The following is a 21,979-nucleotide window of genomic DNA, read 5'->3' on the forward strand; positions in this document are numbered from 1 at the left end:
TCGGGTTGGATGGAAGTTAAATAATGTTGTAATTGTTTGATATCAGATTTATCAAAATATCACCCCCCCCCCCCCCCCCCCCCCCAAAAAAAATAAAAAATAAATCTAAATTCAATAACTTATAACAAATTTACAAATTTTAATGTGCACAGACTGCCTCTTTCCATAAATACATAGTCCCATAGTAATGAAGTATCTACATTAAAGCACAGGACCTATCGGTGACGTAACAAAGCTAGTAAAATGTTGTGTGGTTCCAACGGTAGCTACGTTTAATTTTACTGAGCGTTATAATAACAGCGTGTCACACAACCTTTGTTTACAGTTTGCAAACTTAAGGAGTTAGGGAATGGCAGGCAGTGGATCAAACCACTGTGAGGTACATATGGGGGAGTCCGCCTTTAAAGAAACTTACACCCCCCCCACCACCACTTCTGAAATACCTGAAATGGGAACCGCTTGTTTAGTAGCTGAAATAACAAATAATTAATGAAGTAAAAAAACAAAACAAAAAAAAAATTGATTGAAATTGAAATGATTAGCTTATTTCTGAAAAGTTTAAGTTAGGTTTCTCAAAATTTCGACTTGCTAAAATAACGCCGATTTTTTTTTTTAGGGTAAACTAGCAACATATTAATTTTTCAAGTTTTCCTTTAGAGAAGATGTGTTGTGTGAAGTGTCTAAAGCAGGGGTCGGCAACCCGAGGCACGCGTGCCACAGTTGACACACGAAGGGTGGACTGGCCATCGGGCATACCGGGCATTTGGTCGGTGGCCCGATGATTTTTACTTATTTATTTTTTTTTGTAACCGTATAAACAATGAAAGTGTTGGATTGGCCAAATGCTGGTCGGTGTGTAAAAAACTAACTCAGTTGTTTGGTGGTGGCTATGGCGGAGCTTCCACAGATTCAGTAACATTAATAAGTGGTGGAGGCCAGCAGGTGGATGAGAGAAAGGGGAGGCAAGAGGAGAGACCCGAGGCGGCCGCCGGTCCGAGTGTCAGGTGAACTGAATTTCAGGTAAGAAGTTATGACCTGCAGTCTATCTGGGTCAGATATAAACCAAGTTTAGGTGTAGTTTATTTTCGTTGTGCTGACTTTTTACAGTCAGTTACAATAACTCCTACTGCGTGCTAGCTAGCATGAGTTTCTATACAGCTGGGTTTGTGCTTTGATGTTACTGATAGTGAACTTTATTTTATTCATAAGGTTAGTTAGTAGAGTTGCCAACCTTCCCGTAAATTACGTAAATTACGCGTTTGGTGTTGAGCTGAGAAGGGACGCAGTTTGTCCTGTACTTCAGCTAGAATGGAAAAAGACACAAAGGTGGATTTATTCTGTTACTCCGCACAGCTGCCTCTTCTTCTCTCATTCTCTCCCCTCTCTCTCCTGTTGCTACTTCAATCGTGAAACTGATCAATGATCAGCTGATCGGCTTTTCTCTCTTGTTTGTTTATCGCCCACTTTGCGCCAGAAAGAGGAAACCGCCGGATGTAGCGCTAAACAACAGCAGCATGTTTAAGTTTGATCAGGTGTTGTTAGAATTTATTTAATATTTCTTTCTAGTAGCTGATGTTTGCTGGAGCCACAGCTGTAAAACCTGCTGATCATGATGTCGGTTTGGTTATCTGGTGAGAGGGAAACATGCAGATGAAACCAGGAGATGTCCTTACTGAATCATCAGAGCTGAACAGGTGATGGAGAAACAGGTTTACCTTTTAGGTGACATGAATGAGTTGAAGGGTTGGGTTGAATATTAACAAACATGCCATATCGGCCCAGTTTATTTCTCTTATCATTGTTGTGAGGAGACCATAAATAGCATTTGCATTTTCTGTTGTACAGTTCATTTGCTGTCATGGAGTTCTTGTTATGGATAAAAAGTGTCTGTTTTTTGTTTCAAAACAGCTGATAACTATTCGCTGATAGCTGCCAACATCTGCAAACAAATATAATTCTATAAAGTGGTTCTATATATTGCGTAACTGTTCATATAGAGCGTTATTAAATTTATTGTTAATGCAATCATATGGCACACTGACTTCTGAGGAAATTTTAAATGGCACTCGTCATCAGAAAGGTTGCCTACCCCTGGTCTAAAGTATGCATAGTGTAAATGCAAAAAACAAAAACAAATAAATCATAGGCAGCTAAATACCAAAAGTTTTGAATTAAAGATAGTGTTACAGGTGTGCAGATTGATCCAAATGTTGACAGTATCGATACCAACCCTGGTTTTAAACATGAACTATGAAAAATGTCTCTACCGTTTTTTGTTGACTGTCATGTCTATTTTATTTAAATAACACGCTAAAAACAGAAGCTGAGCCAGAGTTTAGAGACAGGCACTTTTACACTCCAGGTCTCCCCCCGAAAAAAGAAGAAAAAAACAAGTTTCAAAATACACCAAAAACTGAAACGTGGGTTTTGTTGTGTTAACTAATTATTTTTATAGGTATATATCACCACTGGTGATTTTGTGGTCATTAAAACGTGTTCAGGGTTTACAAATTAATGATGATTCATCTTATGAATCATGACACACAGATCTCCCCTACATAAGCTGCCTTTATAGGTTAAAAGTATCAGCAACACTGATCCTGGCTTTACTTGGTATACAAGTAAATAAGAATAACACAGCGCCAAACGCGGGGAGGTTTAATGTTGCATAAATACATGTTACGCTCCACCTGTGCTCACGCCTAATTAAACATACCCACTTATACCCAGCTCCTCACCTAGCCCACCTTCAGCGCTGTTTGCCGCCTTGTGATTGCACCAGTGCTCACACGCTAGCGCGCGCGAGGAGGGTGAGCGGCACGTGCATGCGCCCGTTCCACCTGGCCCAATCACGCACGAGGAAGCTGAGAGCGGCGCTACAGTCTGCCGCCGCTGCCGTGGAGCTTCGCATTGACCCGCAGCTCGGCCAGCAGCTCACCTGACAGGGCTGACAGCCCGAGAAGACCACGCAAGATTTTCTCCTCTGAAAAGTATCTTTCGCTAACACCAACGGCGTCGGAGCCCTGTCGTCCGTCCGGTGAGTCAAGCGGGACGGTAACCGCCGCATCATCACGCTCTGTGTGTGTATGTGTTATGTGTTTGTGGATGTGCGGTGTGTAACTCAGGTGTGGAGAGTCGTTGCACCGTGAGGAAGCATTTTAGTGAGGCGATGAGCGTTTAACCTTCCTGCTCCTTTGTGGGGGTTTTCTCTGAGGTGACAGTCGAGGTGTTCTGCAATGCAGTCCAGGTCCAAAATTACATCATTTTGGTGATTTGGTGTAGTTCAAGCCCTGAATCTGTTGCTTTGCTGTGCATAAACGTCATGACTCTGTATCTCAGTATTTCTCTGTAGGACTTGACAGCATCAGTTTAAAATAAAAAATAAAAAAAATACTTAGAAATGCTTGCTACATTACATTTCATGTTTCCTCCTTAAAGAAAAGTAGTTAAAGTTCTCCATTTAAACTATTTGAAAAGTTTCTTTATACAAGAGTGTAAAATACTCATGATTTTTAATTAAAATCAGGAAGTAACCTATCACAAAATTAAACTGTAAACAAATATGATTAGTGTGTAGTGCTCCTTTGGGGCTTTTGCATTTCCTGAAACTTTGTGCCAAAGTACAAATATATTGATTATAGCTTATATGCATATAGAGTGTGTTACTACTGGAGTAAAAACAAGTGTTTCACCAGCACAAGCTAATCCAACATGTAAGTCAGTGCTGGTTTTGTCTCAGCCCCTGCTTTCCTTGGCTTTTGTACACTGCTATCCATGCCCAGATGAGTTAGTGCAGTCCATTCAAGTGCTGGGAACAATACCCTTCAGAGGGGGGGAAAAAAGGGGGGTGTCTCCTTGGGTCAGGTCAAGGGGGGGTGGGTCGCCCCCCGGGTTGCTGTGGAGGCAGAGAGTAACATGGAAAACTCAATGCTCTGACGTCAGCCCGAGGAGGAAGATATTTAAGGGGGTTTGATTTATTTTTGTGGGAGCAGGAGAGGGGGCTGAATAGTTGGTGGCAACTTGGGTCCCAAACATGCCCAAATCTGTCAGCTATGAGCTGTCTAATACAGGAAAAAAGCTCAAAATGAAATTAAAGGCAAGGAAGAGTGCCACGCCTTTCACAGTGTGCCTCTAAGTGTTCAGAGTGGGTAATGTCAGCCGTATGCATGTGTACCTGTGGGTAGTCTTTCCCAGGTATTAAAATGTATCCTAATGAAGCCAGCTCAAGTGTCTTGGTGCCCCTGGGTAAACACTTTCCTCACTGCCGTGTAAACATGTTTGCATTCCCTTCATGTTAAAACCTACTGTTGTCTCTATGGTGACCTGAACACCTGCTTTATTTGTCACCTTTTGTACACCCGATTCTCACTCAGGATGTGTTGGTTAAGGCCTAGTTTCCTCCAAAATCATACACAAAATAATGTGATTAATGCTTAAGCTTCTGTGGCAGTCAGTGAAGCCAAGCGGTGCAGCGAGATTTGCTTAAAGCCGATCTTGGCACGAGCCTCATATTGCTGAAGCAACAACTGGAGCCCAGAGCCAGAGAAGATAGACAGGCGGTTGCCTGCTGCAGGCCAGACACTGAACACCTGTTAACAAAAGAACAAACGTGAGATGAATAAAGCTCTTCTCCCTTTTTTTTTTTTTTTTTTTTTTTAAATCTGCAGCCTCACAGACGGTGTATCCCGTGCCATCTCATCCCTCCATTAGTGTCACTATCCCGCCTGAGTAGGTTTTGGTTTCACCTGGGTTTCTCTTCCCTCTGTATTTTTTATTAGGAGATTCGGGGCTTGTTTTGTGATAGGATGTGTGTTGTTGTTCTGGAAAATTCCCTCTGAAGAAGCTTTGACCATGCTTTGTCATCATTAAGGCTTTATTTTCTAGTAAAAATACAAATCCTACAAAGTACTACAGAACTAAAATACTGTGGTGTACATGGTGTTTTCTGAGCCTTCAGGGATGACATAAGCACGATCAGCATGATACAGTAAAGGCAGTGAGTTTGTGTTATTATATTTAACAGAACGACACCCATTTTTCTGTTAGCTCTGACCAGCTGACAAACTGTCTGTTCTGTTTGTAAAGAAATCATTGCATCTACATTGCCATTTATTGCAAAACTAACAGAAAAACAGAAATTAAATACTTGCATGCAGACTGCAGCCAGAACCTCACAGATTTGAAGCAGAAATTCCTTCATAAATAGTGACGTGGTTGCTGCAGGGCTGGGGTTTAACTGCAAGATCACTTTGGAGCTTTTATATTGGAATAAAAGCAGAATACAACCAACAACTAAGTTCCCCGATGCAAAGAGACATGTTGCAGGCAAGTTGCCCTCATTAGCAACTTGTCTGCACTTATAAATTAGACTGCACTTATTTGCAAATCTTCACCTATCTGTTTAAGAGTGACTGCAACTGTTTGGAGACGGGTTGCTTCGCACTTGACGACCTGTGCAATCGCCCTGTGATCGGAAGGGATTGCACAAGGAGGCCGCTGTCCTTTTTTTTACTATAGTGAGTCAATGTGGAGAAAGGCTCGGGTATAGTGAAATATCTCAGTGGTGTCATGCCAGTTCTATTAATTATAATTATAACCAGAGATATTGTAAAGCAATGACATGAAAGTCATATTGAAATAGAAGGTAGACTTTTGTAATGCCAAAGTTGCTCCCTCAGACCCAATCATCAACTTATAACTGGTGAACAAGGACTTGCACCATCCAAGCCAACATGGCAGCTGAGGTTCATGACAGTTTCAGTTATTGTAGCAAAGATCTTTTTCTTGGGTATCACTGTCCATCGTGTGAATGAGCACAGCATTTGTTCAGTGCCATGGTGCGATGGGGACAGACGCTGATTTTGTGTGTAACATTAATGAATCTGTAATCATATAGAATAAATATAAAATTGAGAGAACAGCTTTTTTGAGCCTCGTTTTTAAATCAGATTTGACTTGTGAGTCAATATGTGCTGTTTTACAGCTTGTTTTGCAGTAGTCACCAAGACTTTTAGTCATTCATATAGATGATGGTATGGTGTAAGTTGCACAAATTAACCGTGGAGATGGCTGCTTATCTTTTTTTTTTAGTTTAACTTTTTGTCCACTCACTAAATTGCCTGAAGATGAAATTTAGCTCAAGAAAACATCTATTACCCAAGTAGATCTTTTTAAAAAGCCTTTGTACAAATAGCACAAATACTTAATCCGAAATATCAACAGTGCTGCAAATTAATCACTGAGTCCATTATTAATTTCAGCAGTAGTAGAAATGGTGCTAAGTTTGAGTCTGATGTGTCGAACGCTCTGGTACACATACTAAATGAGGTGTTGGTCCAAACATGTTCTGCTTGGCTGGTTATTAAGAGGATTGGCACAGATTTTTTTTGTTTGTTTGAGATTTAGCACTGGTATTACTGCTGGTTATATGATTAAATGAATTCCCTCCGGAGTTGCAGGTTAGCTGACAGGTGTGGTACCACCAGTTCCACAGCCAGGATACTCATTCATATTGGTCTTAACTGAAGCCTGCTTAAACAGTAATTGACAGAGGCACCTCGCGTGCTCTGCAACTGGCAGCTTTAATCTTTAAAATCTGAAAACCTCGTTTCAGTGGCAGGCTGCTATTAGCAGATTTGTGCTAAGGCTAGGGGGATATGTTGTGTTTTGGGCTGCTGTAGGTGTTTGTGGTACACAGTAAGACACAGTGAAGGGAAGACAGTTACAAGGTTAATTTGAGGTTTGGCATCCAAAGTTAAGATATATTTATACTAGGCTGTTGTCTTCAGCCACGAAGTGATTTGGAGTTGATGTAAGCTGTAATATAATTCGTGACGCTGTTGGCAATCCTTGTGTTTCACCCATTTACAGCTTTAAAGTGCAAAATCATTTCTCCTAGCTGTCACCAGGCTAGCGCTGTTTCTCAGTGCAGCAGAGACAATGAAAACAAAGGCTTTAAACATGCAGGGAGGCTTTTCTATTGTTGTCCATGACTGATCTGTTTGAGATAGATTTGTCAATAATTGCAAAGAAGATTATTTTGGCTGCTGGCAAAGGAAATGAAGCCGGATCGAAAAACACATTCACTGACTAAGTAGTTTTTAGAAGACAAAAATAAAACAGAGTCCCTCTTACAAATCAAACATTTCATTCATGATTCCTAAAAAACAAATGGTCAGTACACTTCTTTTCCTCAGTGCCAGGCTCAAAAACTATTTCACCAACATGATTTAATAATGTGTCTTAACTTTAATATTACATTTGCCTGACTTTTGGTCAACTCACTGTTACTGTTATTTGTTATAATAAAGCAGCTGCCTGTCTAGTCTAAGTCGGATAGCCAGTGTTGAAGTACAAAAGTCTTGAAGACCTGTGTTTCTTTCTGTTTTGCTTTCAAGGAGTCAGACTTCATTTTGATTTTTTTTTATAGAAAGGTCTTTAGCAACAGCTCTCCACGCTTTGTGAAGTTTTCCTTTGGACATTGACAGCTTTTTCACCAATTTTCAGTCCAGTCCTTAAATGTGACATTTTCATAGGAATGTTTTTTGTGGCTATTAAGCCACCTAACACCGACCTATGAATCATTCAAGCATGAAAAAGGCTCCAAACCGAAGGGATTGACCAGTGTTGTGTTTACACATAGTAGACAAAGAATAGTTTAGGCACTTTGTTACTAGCAGCCTTTCACAAAAACACAAAAATGTATCATCAGATTTTGATCCACCATGTAATACTGTGTGAAAAGCATCAACTTTTTCAGCTTTCAGCGTGACAATGGTAAATGGACTGATTATTATTTAGCAGAGCACTCAAAGCGCTCTATACAACATGCCACATTCACCCATTCACACAAGCACTTTCTTCTAAGCTTTTAGTGCTTCCTAGCTAACATTCATACACAGTCATACTCCGATGGATGTATCGGAGAGCAATTTGGTGTTAGTATCTTGCCCAAGGAAATTTGACATGCAGACTGGAAGAGCCAGGAATTGAACCACTAACCTTCCGATAAGTAGATGACCTGCTCCACCTCCTGAGCTACAGCTCATCTCAAATACACTGCCAACACAGTAAACACATACCTGGATATAAAAACGCACAGTGGAATGCCATCAGTCATGGGTTGGCTTCCTCACCATTACTGAAGCAGTGAACATATTGACAGAGAACAGAACAAAAGGCAGCCAACATCCAAATAAGAGCTTCAGAAGTCCTTCAAGAAGCCTGGAGAACTTTTCCTGAAGACTACTTAAAGAAATCTTTTGTTTATTTTCTGGATATAGCATTTGTGTAAAAGTCTGTTGCTTTTCAAACCAGTTGTTTGTTGTGATCACCATTTGATGCTCACTTTTGTTCCTGGTAGAAGAGAGGCATTGAGGCCAAGGTGCTTGAGAGTGAGCAAAAGCTTCACATTCTTATTATTATGATTCATTTTATTTATAACAGAAGAGCATCCAACATCCTTGATACTGAAGTCGATCCATAAGCTGTTAGAAGTAACCTAGATAGCTGAGGAAGGTTTGTTTGTTTTAAGGTTAGGTTCTGACATTTGTCTTAAAAACATGTACAGCATGAAAAAAGTTGTGGAGTGAGTTTGGTATTTCAGTTGTCACCATGTCACAGGTAGTATTTGGACCACAGACCTTATAAAAGATGGACAAAGCTACTGAGATGTCACCTATTGGTTTCTGAAATCCTGTTTTGAGCGTTTTCACCATCACTGCCTTGGTTTCAGAAGAACAGATGTGATGAGGAGGGGTGTGTCTGAGTGTCTGACTGCATAACTGCATGCTCATTGATACCTTGGATAGTCTGTTTTTTGGAAACCTAGTATGACAGAGATTTGTAAAATAATTCTTAACATTTTATTCAGTATTGAGCCCATAAGCTCACACACTTGGCCAAGAAAGAACACCACTTTTGTCATAATTTTTTTTTTTAGTTATATAAAATTTAACCTAAATGTTTAAAACTAATAAAATCATAAATCTTCAAGTTTAGTGCCTATTTTATCTTTAACTCTTATGATTAAAACAAAAATATGAAAATTGATAATTTAACGTCTTCAAGAAACAACTTCTTTGCATTGCTGCTGTTGTAGGATAGCGGGTGTAGTGCTAAGGAATTGCAACTTATTGGCACATTGTCTTAGTTTTTTTTTAAAGCTAGAAGTAGCTTTTGTGTGTTAGACCTCTGCAGTGTGCTTATGTGAAAAAAAAAATTACATTTCACTATATTTAGTATCAATTTTTCATTTGACACAGATTGTCAGCAAAGGTTCTATGTTTAAAAAACACTGGTAAAAAAATCTGCTTTCAAGTGCATTTCCCCCATCTTTAACATACAGCGTATTAGTGAAAAGCTCTGTGAAATTACAAGAGCCATTTTTCCTAGAAAAAGGAGCTCATTCATTGATGTGAACTTGCAGCTTCTTTATATGACTCATTAAACTTAACTGTGTAGCAGCAAAGCACAATGTCATAACTCTTGAAGTGATCATTAATCAGAACTTTATGTGCTACAAATAGCTCACTAAGTGTTTTGTGCTTTCCTGACTGTATTTAATAACCCAGAAACCCACAAAGCTGTTGTTTCAGGTTCATTCACACTGATAGCACTTGCTAACTACAGCCAATTCATTGTCCCTGTAGGTGTGCCCTTTGTAAGAATGAGCTGTTGCTGGTTTTGGTACAGTTACAGAAAGACACAAGATGAACATTACAATGACCTGTAACCAACAGCTTTTCTTGGTGCTCAAATGTGAGTAGAGACAGGATGGAAAAAAGGATGTTTACTAGTGGCGATATTGCATCAATACAGTGACTTTAAATATGAATATTTTATAAAATGAAATATATATTTATCTGAGAATACTATGAATAAGAGGGCTCACCTCAGCTAATAGCAGGCAACCTTTCTGCAAACAGCTGTCTTGCTGTATTATCAGAAACCGATTTAATGTAATTGTCAACTTGACTCCATTCAATTGCAAGCTGATATCAGACTTACTCTGTCTTACTGCAACATTTATGGCAGGTTTTAGTGAAATCATTGATGCGCTTGACAATTTCATTTTGCAGCAAAAAATATCTGACTGAGATAATTTTATGTTATTAGATAAAATACATATTGAAATTTTTAACTTTAAGGTGACAAATCGTAATTTGCATTCCTGCAATACACAGCATATTGCAGAATGTTAAAAATTGCAGTGATATTACACCATGAGTCAATTGTATGCCAGCTTTGTGTCACGTTTCCAGGACGTTTCCTTTAAGGATTAAACCAACACTGAGGATTGAGCAGGTGTTTTTCATCGGTTTAGAAGACTGAGGTTCACCGTGGGCTTAAGAAACATTCTTCGCATTCCCTGCTTCTTCACGTCAGTAAAGTTGCATATCTAGAGATGGGATGGAGTAGATAAAATGGCAACATAAGCTTACTGGTGAGCAGCAGTAGGTTAATATTCTGACCTGAAGCAGATTCACTTGCACTGGTGCGATCCAAGTTCAGCAGTGTTGTGGGTTTAGCCTCACATGGCATGAGGTGCCACGCGGTACCTTGGCCTAACTACTCTCTAGACAAATTGAACTGTGAAATAATCTCCTCCAAACCGCTTGTTTCAGATTTGAGAGGAAAGTGCTGCGTTCTGTTTGAGCTATGTTAATCCACTGTGCAGACTCTGTAACACGTTGTTGTTTGTTTCAGGCACCCATACATCACCCAACTTATTCACATCAGTTTTGGGGTGATTATTTCTTTTAACTCATTTAATAATGGTTGATTAATAAGACTAAATGCTTGTAAGTGAATTAAATAGCATTTCAGTTCTGTACATGTTGCTTCTTTTGTTATTAATATGTCACTAAACCATTAGTTTACCCAGGTGAGCTGACTCTGGGTCAGCATCTTTGAGATGCTCAGGACAGCAGCAGCTAGACTGGAAGAGAACTTACTTTATTCACGGTGGCATAAATAATTCACTCAGTCAGATTCTGAGGCTTACTTAGAAAATGTAGACGTTGAGGTACAAGCAGGCAATCTGTGAAAATATTCGATAAATCCAGGATTTCCTGAATAATAGGTTCCTTGTTCAGTGTATGCCAGTTAGTTTATTCTGGTGACATGGGAGGTGGTTCATTTGTGTGTTATGCAACCAGGCACGAGGTCACAAAGGTCTGGCTATTCATCCGATATTTCATATTTTATCTTTACAACAAACTTCAAGAAGAGCAATTAATATAAAGACGAGACACACTGCACAGTTTATTTGATATGCCACCCTTTCGTTTGAGGATGAGACCGGTGCCTTCATGTGATTTATGAGACGGAGCAGGTTTTTTTTATTTTTTTTTATTGCTTGACTACATCACTGATGCTGCTGCAGTCAGTCACCTTCAAAATCCAGAGCTGCGGTCGCTTGGCTGTTTCTGTTCTAAACGGTGTCTTTTCATATTGTCTGTGTGTGAAACGAGAAGTTTTGACAGCTCTTTTGTGCTTGGTATCCGAGCAATAGTTGCCTCGTCACTGTGTGTTTGTGCAAGCTATGTTCCTGTGTGCTGTTGCTACAGCATGCTTAACTCCCACTCTGGTCTGTGTCCTCCTTATTGCAAGCGACGCATGGAAATCAGAGCGATAAGCCAGCATCGTGAGTTTCAAAATAAACACAATGTCCTTTTCAGCTACAAGATAATAAACAGATGCTTGCTATAGAAGCACGCAGAACAAGCAGTGAATTCAATGTGTGTATATTTGTTTATATTAATTGCTGTTTTGCTATTGAAAATTAATTAATAAATTACCTCCAGGGACCAAAAAGAGGCTGAGACGTTGTAGAGCAAAGAAGTGTGGCAGAGACAACTACGAAGCTTCAAGCTAGCCTTGCCCAGTTTGATGGCAAGAGAAGGGTCATGTTTGGGGTTTTTTTTATGCAATTTGTTTCTCACCAGAGGAAAGTAAGGATTACTTTTTACATGAGACTGGAGTTAACATGCAGTGCAGTTTCCTGTGCCTGAAAAGGCCAGACTGCTCACGGAGGTAGAAAGCACTCAGAGAGATCAGTAAACATTAAGATAAAGTAAAGCTGCTATTTTTGTTTTATTCAAATTCAGTGTGTTTTGATCTTGGCCTGTTGATTAAAGTAAGCACATTCCGTACCTTTTATTTTGTCATTTTATAGACTGGACAGAATAATGATAGTAATTGCTACTGAAATCCCATCACTGGCAGCCCATCACCACTGCTGTTTGGTGAAGTTAGGATCCAGATAGTCGGAAACAAAGAGGTCCGACAGCATCGCCCTACTGCGCTCTGCATAAGCCAGCTTCTGCTAACGAGCGTTCCCATGGAAATGATGACGAAGCAGAATTGGCCAAATCCCATGTGAATGCGCCTCTGTGCCCCTACGGTGTGAGTAAAAGACTTGCGCTCTGCAGGGCCGCGCTCACCCTCAGGAAATTGAACTTGAAGCTAGCAACAGGGGATCATTATAGCATGCGGTGGCTCCTTGACCTTCACTGTCACTCATTTGAGAGTTTGAGTGGATTGTGTTTGTTTTGTACTTGGTGGCACCCTGGAAACTTGGTGACAGTTACCTCCAATTAGAATCCTTACAGGATAGAAGGGAGAAAAAATGCTTTGCATGGAGTTATGTAAGGCTGAAACACACAAATGGCAAATGCACAACAGACAAAAGAGCCCATTACTGCATAAATTCATGCAGTAATGGGCTTTCAGCTGAAACAGCTTAAAGAAGCTGCACGGCATGGTGTAGCTAATTATCATTAGATGTAATTCATTCTTCAGCACATGTCAAAGATGGGCGGCCTCAAATTTAAATTAATTTCTGTCAGTTTTTTGGTTTGGATAAAGAGGTTGCCTGTCCTGTGCACGCATCCTTAAGTCTCCATTAGCTGCCAAGCACAAAGGCCTAGAGACCAGTTAGTGACAACTTGTTGCCGAGCTGTAGTGAAACTGAAGAGTTTGACATGAACTGGAAACAAAGAATATTCGCCTTCAAAGTAAAAGTTTTGCCTTTTTAAAATCTGTTGATTGCAGTAGTATGACCTGACTTTTATTTTGGAGGATGGTGTACTATCCTCAAAAGCATCCATTCGCCAACCCCTGACTGGTTGGTGAATGGATGTTGGCTGTCACAAAGGGACAGCCAGCAGAGGTTGCCAGGGAGATCACCAACTCGTCTCTATACCTGTGTGACTGAAGGCTTACTGGTCTACTCCACACTTTGTTGTTGGAGGAACAGAGGGAGTGAGGAGTAGCTTTTAAAGATGATATATAATATATAAATGCATTTCACACTTGACTTATGCTTCACTCTTTTGGTAAACTTTAGGGAGAGAACTGTATAACTTCATGATATCATCTGGTGTTTTGTTGTTGTGAGCTCAGTCTTTGGGTCAAGCCTAGTTAAGTTTCTGTGTTTCTTTATTCCCTGATTTTTGCTTTCACCTCTCACTGAGTGTCCCCAAAGGCATAAAAGACACGACAACTTGTTTTTCTGTTCAACTCTCTTCTCAGTGTAAAAGTTTAGTAAGTCTAGAGGGGATTTTTTTTTCTCCTGAGTTCTCTTATCTCACGTTAAAGTTTGTTTTTGGGTTTTTTTGTGTCTTCAGTTCATAAACTTGTTATCTGTTATTTCGCCTCATAGAAGAAAACACAAGAAAATTCCAATTTGGAGAGATTTTTGCTCAAAAGATATGCAGACTAGTCAGGTTCGGACAACAGGTAGAGTTGGTACAGATGCTTCTGTGGTTCTCATTGGATCAGTAGCAGTGATATATTTTGGGAGGCTAAGGATCTACAGCCTTCTGCTGTAGAAGACAGGCGAACTGCTCATAACAACGTGACTGTTGTCAGCTTGGTTTGTGTTAGAGTTAGATGGTCAGTTAATCATAGAGGGTGTGGTGTTTGCTGTCACCAATGAAGAGTGATTGGCGCGAGATTGCCCCCGGGTCGACAGCAGGTGGATGTTTTAGATGAAGCTCGTGGCAGCAGGTGGATGTGTTGAACCTGGCAACCGCCCGTCTGATTTCATTCCCTCAGGCCTTCCCAGTGTCGTGTTACTGACTGTTGTTTTTCCTCCTCTGTGAATCACGTTAGACAGATGACATTGGTTACTGCCCTATTGTTGGTGATTTTTCCTCATGCGGTGTGAAATTTAATTAAATGAATGTGAAATGCCACAAACCAGTCACTGACACTGGGTCATTCGCTTTAGAGACACAGAACTAATGTACATTAAACCTGAAACAAAGCTGACAGGAACGTTTGGACTCAGTTTTAGAGGAATGGTTTGGTGCATGGAGTTATCACACACATGACTGGAACCAAGGAAAAACTGCTAGTTTGGCTTTTAGGTGAAAAAAGTCCACCTTTATTAAAACTTTTTAAACTTTAATTCATTTAAATAATTAAGCACAAAAAGCCCGTCCATATAGAAGGCTCATCATCTCTTGGCTTTATATTTTATATATTTAGGATCTATTAGACACACGGTTAGTGCCAGCAGAAGATGGTTCATCTTTTTTAATAACTTAGACTTTTTTATGTGAAAAGCACCTCCCGAGCTTCCTTGTCAACATCACTTTGTCTCATTTGTCTAGTCCATAAAGACACCATAATGTGATACAGTGGCGTTGCAGGGATTAAGTAAACAAGCTGTAAAGTGTCAGTTGTGAAATAACAGATGTTTGTTGTCTTTATGGTGTTTCCAAGTTTTTATAGCTTACAGTTTATAGCTTGAGTAAACTGTTTCCTAGCTACACTGCTGCCAGGTGTACAGTAATACTCATAAGTGTCTTATAGCTTTCATTGTGACCTGTAGTCAGAGCTCATTGTTAACCTGTGAACCTGAGCTCTGATCTTTAAATTTGTTGTGACTGACCTACACTCAGAAATCACTTTGCTACGTACACCTAGCAAGTATCAGGTTGGATCTCTTTATGCTTTTAGAAGTTGAATCATGGCATAGATTTAACAAGTTGCTGCAAACGTTCCACAGAGATTTTGGTCCATATTGACATGATACCATCACGCAGTTGTTGCAGATTTCCAGATTTCCACCACATCCCTAAGGTGCTCTATTGGATCAAGATGTGGTGATTATAGAGGCCGTTTGAGTACAGTGAACTCGTTTTCATGTTCAAGAATCAGTTTGAGTTAAACTGAGCTTTGTGATATGGTTTATTATTCAGCTGGAAGCAGCCGTTAGAAGAAGGGTACGCTGTGGTCATAAAGAGATGAACATGATGAGCAACAAGACTCAGGTAGGCTGTGGTGTTTTAAATAATGACCAGTTGGTGTTTATGAGCCCAAGGTGGGCCAAAAAATATCCCCCATCACCTTCAGCCTGAACTGTTCATACACTGTAGGTTGGATCCATGTTTTCATGTGTTTATGACCTTGGCATGAATGTTGGAGCAGAAATAAAGACTCTTCAAACCAGACCATTACGTGTAAATCCATGGTTTAAACTCCAGCAGGTTGTCTTGACACTGGCTGAGTGATGAGCGTGTATTAAAGAAGGTTTTGGTGTTCCACGGTCTGGATTTTGAACACGTGATGGTTTACAATGAATCTTGATCATTCTGCAGTCCCGTTTCTAGCATCAAGCTAATGATGCCTAGCTGGAGCCCTGTTATTAACAGACATGCAAGCTATTGATCTTCTCATCTAATGTTTCACAAGAAAGAAATCAAGTGCTTCTTTAAAGCCGATATGACAGCAAACACTGTAAACAGATCCTAAAGCAGCACGTGTTAGCAGTAGCCATTTCTCCTCACCGCAGACTGTGGGGAGTTGGTGTGAGGTCAGATGTTCTCACCGTCTGATGAATTAAAGATGACTGATGGTGTGGTCCAGTTCTGAGGACAGGGCACCTGAACGTGCAAGCCAATGTTGGCAACATGAAGCTATTAGTGACGCAGGCTTTATTAATTAGTTATAACCTCATCAGTATCATGTTGAGAAGGCTGCGAACCAATGGCAGACTACCATTTAAGATGTTACGATTGTGTAAGAGGCAAAGCGTTAATTCTAGAAACCAGCAGAAGGAGACCACATGGACCGTTATCGATACCAGAAATTTGTTATCACAGCAGTTCATTTTCTCTGAAACCACATTATTTTCTTCAAAGTGCTGGAAACAATGTACCCTCCCCCTCATGGCCACCATACATCTTGTTCATCTGCTGTTTTCTGTCAGATCCTCTTTTCAATTACCCTTTTATAAAGAGGAGTATCAGATCACTGTAGCCACATCAGCTCCAGCACTGAGTGATGTGTTCTCCTGAAACTTAACACAGTTTCCCTCCAACTGAGAGCTGCAGTGAGTGCAGCCATTCAGGAAACTCAAGCACTTCCCTTCCTTCTGGCCTAAGTAGTGCTTCTTAGTGTCCACAAATTATCATTTGATCACTCATTTCAGAGAGTGTTCAATGAGGATGATTTTCTAAAGTGTTCATGAGCGAGACGTATAAAGAATTTAATGTTTCACAAATATCTGTGCTATATTCAAAAGTACAGCTTGTGTGTGTGTGTGTGTGTGTGTGGTGGTAAGCAGTTGTGTTTTTAATAATTCATTTATTAATAAATAAATGTAGAATAATGTATAACCGTTACAGCTCGAAAGGCTGCAAGGCAAGGAGGAACACAACACCAGTTTACTTTTAAATGAACATCATTTATTAACAAAATGGTGCAACCAGTAAGAAGTCCAGTGTGAAGGGTAGATAGTGAGGGAGCTGAGTCGGGGCCCAGCCCATATACCTCACAGGAGTCTCTCACAGACATTGGCTGTGATGGTGACATTAACTCTGTAAAACACTGTAAATTCTAAAACTTCATAGGAGATGACTAATACTCTACTTCCAGAGATGCAGCGTCAACAAACTTAAAATGTCCTTACTGCTGTGCACCAGCCAGTGCAGAATGTCCTACAGAAATTTAAGGTGAGATAAAGAAATATTGCATCCTCTCATTTAACATTATCAATCCACTGTCGCCATGCAGCGAGGCTTTTATTAAACACAGGCTCTCCTGCAAATGTGACAGATTCTCAGTTTAATGATGACAGAGTCTAATTTGTCTTTAAGACAAAGAAACTGGCAGAAAATGTAGGACTGATAGAAGGTTTACAAGCCAAGGTTTTTTTCTAAAAAAATACTTAATGTGAAAACTGTTTTCCGAGATTAGCTTGCAGAGTTGTCTGACAAAATCCAGTTTTAACCATTTGTTTCTCAGACTTAGACGAACTCTTACTGGATTTTTAAAATGAACTGTATTTTCATGTTGAATAAAATGTATTTAAATAGTTATTTGTGTCTCATGTTCAGGTGTGACTTCATCCGTCACTTTTGGGATACAGTGCATATCGGTATTGTCTTGGTGGCTGCATAGATGAGGGCTGTTTTTAAAAACACAAAAAGAAATTGTGTAACAGAACCTAAGGGGTGTGTGTCATGTCTGTAATCATTATACACCCCACAGCTTGACTTCAAAGCCCTTCAAAAATGGAAAAGAACAGGATTTGCAGTTTCCTTCACTAGGTCCCCCTCGTCTTTGTTCTGTCGTGCCCTTGTTTAATTTCCTCAAATTCCAGATAGTCGATGACGATGGTGTGCATGGGTACCTCTGTATAATCCTGTCCTGTGTCATTTGTGTTGCTCTTGTAGCTCCATGGCCATCATTCCCCCCTGCCCACTACCTCTGGGAGGTGTCTTTCAAAGGCCCCACTTAGGGCGATGGATGACCAGCTGAGTGACGGAGATGAATCAAAGGATGCAGCCTGTTCATAGTGACTAGATTAGGAGACACCAACCAGCGCTGCAGCGAGCTGATGTTCTCTGGAAATTCAGGAGATACAGATCACATATTTGTTTAGTTTGTGTCAGCACAGAGACTGTATGCTGACTGCTCAACCTTGCGATGCTTGTTATGAGTTGTACATCCACAACAAATGAGCCAGAGAGCTGTAGCAGCGAGGGAAGCAGCTGCACCACTTCCTCCATCACTACCTCAGACCCTTCTTCTATGTCTGGGCACGGTCAACCCACCTTGCTTTCTGACACCACCCAGAATGAAGTGCCGCCCCCTCCTCCCCTCCCGCCCCCACCTCCTGGGGCACCGCCGCCCCCTCCGCCCCTGGCAAACACATCCACCAACCACAATGGGAGGAAAAAGCGTCGGGTCCGCAGCTTCTACTGGAAGCCTATCCCAGAGGAGAAGGTGCGTGGGAAGCCGAACATCTGGACGCTGGCGGTGCGGCAGCAGCAGTACCAGATCGATGTTCGCTCTGTGGAGGAGCTGTTTGGGCAGCAGGAGGATGCGGGGACGGGCCTCCGTGGGTCAGCAGCATCAACTGCAACATCAACTCACGTATCCCGATCACGCTCCTTTAAGGAGACCAAGAAAGACAAGGTGAGTGACTGTCATGAAGGTTTGAGACGGGCGCTTAAAATACTGAACTTCTGACAATTAATGGTGAGTTTAGACTGCAGACATTAAGGTGGTGATTAAGGTTCAGGCATGAATTAACTAGATTTGATTTTTCTATTGAATGAGTTGTTAAATTATTGCAAATATGAACTCCATCCACTCCCAGTGTGTCTCCAAGTGCCCAGTTGCTACTTAAAAGTAGTCATTTTTTAAAAATGTATGTGCTGCACAGTCACCTGTTTTCTGTGTGAGTCGTACAAGCTTCTTAATGAAGGAGGTTTGAACTTCACATAGAGACAACCAACAACACCCAGGAGTGGGTGTGTTTGTTTGGCTGTATGCTTTAACTAGAGCTTCAACAGAGTTTTATCGTAGTGTCTTGTGTTTTTTTTTTTTTTTTTTTTCTTTCCTCAGGTCAACATCCTTGACTCAAAGAGGGGGATGAACGTGGGCATTTTCCTCAAGCAGTTTAAGAAGTAAGTTTCCCCACTGTTACCAGAGTGAAAAGCAATGCACAAAAATCCCACAGGAGCACAAACGCGATCAGTTTGAGCCCTTTTCTTGGTGGAATTTGGTTTCCAGGTTCTCCTGCTTCCTCCCACAGTTCATTTATTATTCTAAACTAGTGCCGTCAGCGTTAACCTCATTAAAATGACGTTAACACCAAGTTCACCAAAAGGCTTCAGTTAAGAATGAGGAAAAAAGATTTGTGCTCACTTTTTCAGTTTTGTCTTATTTTACAATATTGTATTATTCAGTAAAAAAAAGCAAACGTTAGATTTTTGGAAATATTTATGGGTGTTTTCTTGTTTGTTTGTTTGTTTGTTTGTTTGTTTTTGTACCACTTGAACACTAAAGAGACCCTCCAATGACATGACAGTGCCAGCAGTGGCCCCCAGATCATTTAAGTTTGAGACCCCTGAGCCATAGAATAAACCAGTGTATGAATGCAAAGTTAAAATCTGCCTTTTAGTCTAAAGTGCTTTGAATGGTCAGTAAGACATGAAAAGTACAAACCCATTTCTGAAATTTGTTGGGAAGCTGTGTAAATAAGTGTAAAAACAAAACAAACAATTGTAATGACTTTTACACTCAGAACATGCATCATTTTAAGACATATCGTGCTTCCATTTGCTCTCTCTCTCACACACACACACACACACACACACACACACACACACTGAAACTTTGAGCATCACTTTAGTGGCAGTGGTGACGTAGTTTTAGTAAAACCTTTCTTGCTCTGTGTTACAGGCAGTGTTTAATTTTGTTAAGTACAGAGCTACTTAAGGTAGAGGATTAAATGACCATCATTAGAAGAGCAGTGAGGTTTAGCATAACCAAAGAGTTTACTGTGACCAACCAACAAAAAATCCCACGAACGGTTGTTTGACTTTAACTAAATTAGAGATTGTTTTTTATTTTCCCTCGTGGCTTTTCCAAGCACGCCTCTCGTCAGCTCTTCATGCTGTTGCTAAGGACAGTTCAGATCAGATGCTATCATTATCATGGACACATTCTCATTTTCAATCAATCAGTTTAACTTTCATAACTAAGGAAAGGTCCAAATCTGTGCCAGGTAGTCTGATAAGCCTTCTTAGGCATCCATTGTTCTAAATTATTTGGTTCGGGAAGTTTCAAAGTGAGTTTGACCAGACTCGGGATTGAGTTGCATAACTTGTCTAGAATAGAGAGCAAAAAGTGTGTTAAGTATCTGTTTGCCTGAAGGTCTATTTGCATGGCTCTCCACAGGATTTTAATGATATTTGACTGCGAGCCATTGCACTGAGTCAAGACAGAGTAGGAGCAGTGACCTCATTACAGTCAGCGTTTACTTTTGTTTTTGTTGCTTTTTATTTTAAGGAGTATGCATTAATCTTCTGCTGCACTGCATTTGAGCCAATTGTGTCATAAGCTGCACTTTACGCAGCACTTTTCTATAAAACAGCTGAAAACTCGAAACCTCAAACATAAAGTGAATTAATTTTACAGCTTGTTGTAGCATTTAATGATTTCCACCCCAGTCAGCTAAGAGCTTTTTTTCTTTTTTTTTCTTTTTTTTAATACACCTGTTACATTAGAAATATTTGGATCCTGTCACTGATATCAGTAGACGGTAGCCTGAGGCATAAACAAGAGTATAAGCAAATGTGATTTCTTGCTGTGCTGGAGAATGTGACAGCCCAAAACATAGATGTATCTTAGTATATTGCATATATTAGAGTGATTTCTTATGTTTGTAATATGTTGTAGTATTTAAAATAGTTCAGTCTTTTACTGTCGTTGTTATCACGGAACAACTGTAACCACATAATTTCCTTAGGGATTAATAAAGTATTCTGATTGTGATTGATTAGAAATTGTCTTTTTGTTGAAAATACCACCAAGTGGTTCCCCCCTTGTTTAAAAAAAAAAGGGGGGGGGGATGTTCCAACTTCAGTAGATTCACACTCAGAGTCATCAGCCTACCTGCACAGGTCTACACCACAGAACTGGAAATGAAATTCCCATCGTTGATCGGGAGGGAAGATGTGTACCCTTCCTGGTGTTGGAACAATGACCCAGCTGTTTATCCTCTCATGGCTATTAAAGGGTTTGTGGGAATTTCCACAAACAGTCTAATATTATCTTTGTGAAAAACAAATAGATAAATAAATGTCTCATTTTTTTTTATTGCACTGAGAAGTTCTTTATAGGCTTCAACGAGGCTTTGAACCTTTGCTGGGTTCGTTATCTTTGTCTCCCCGCCTGATTCGGGGTCTCCACAGCATCTCACCCCACCCCTAACATCTTCCCCTATCACACCAGCATCCATCAGTCTCCTCTGTGTTCTTCGTCTGTTCCTCCTACCTGGCAGCTCCATCTTCAACACCCTTTGTCCAGTATATCCCCTTTCCATCGTCTGCACATGTCCAAACCATGTCGGCCTCGTCGCTCAAACTTGTCGTCAAGCCGCTCGACCTGAATAATCACATGGAGCAAATAATTCCTTTTTCCACGTTCTCATCCTAACATTGCAAGAAATTCAGAAAATAAAACCTGGTAATTTAACCTAATAAAATAAATTCCCAAATCACGAGTTAAATAAACATGTATTGGATACCTTTTGAAGGCTGGCGTTTGTTAAAGTGCTTGAATCACATCTAAGTGTCAGCTTACTTTGTCTTTTCAGTCATTTTAAAGCCTCAAACATGAAAGTAGACCAGTTGTGCCCTAAAGGGTTTGTGAAAACAGATTTCTCTTTTATTTATATTGCTAATAAGAAAGCCAGGCAGAGACGCCTAATGCTCTCTGCAAAAGCTGTGTTTTGTGCCTTTGTAAACAGAGGAGGGCAGGCATTAAAGGAAGCACCTGTGCAATTTATCTCTGAACTTTACAGAAACAAACTGTCTTTCAGGTCCAACCGCTCCATTGTCGAAGACATACGAAAAGGAGAAGGAAAGATTTATGGAGCGGAGCTGCTCAAAGACCTGCTGAAGCTCCTGCCCGACGCAGAGGAGGTCCGTGTTTGTGTACTTGTCTGTGA

General features: G+C 40.4%; 1 protein-coding gene across 1 annotated transcript in view; it reads left to right on the top strand.

The window, feature by feature from the left end:
- Nucleotides 1-2,832: 2,832 nt before the first annotated feature.
- fhdc1 (FH2 domain containing 1) overlaps nt 2,833-21,979 on the top strand; it is a 30,831-nt gene continuing 11,684 nt past the window's right edge. The window contains exons 1-4 of the mRNA XM_084931783.1: nt 2,833-3,037; nt 17,691-18,435; nt 18,868-18,929; nt 21,851-21,953. Of these exons, the coding sequence (XP_084787909.1) occupies nt 17,944-18,435; nt 18,868-18,929; nt 21,851-21,953 (657 nt within the window). The 5' untranslated portion in view covers nt 2,833-3,037; nt 17,691-17,943. The remainder of the gene's footprint in view (nt 3,038-17,690; nt 18,436-18,867; nt 18,930-21,850; nt 21,954-21,979) is intronic.

The sequence above is a fragment of the Perissodus microlepis genome, chromosome 6, assembly GCF_051167445.1.
Source record: "Perissodus microlepis isolate ML-2025 ecotype Zambia chromosome 6, ASM5116744v1, whole genome shotgun sequence".
NCBI lineage: Eukaryota > Metazoa > Chordata > Actinopteri > Cichliformes > Cichlidae > Perissodus > Perissodus microlepis.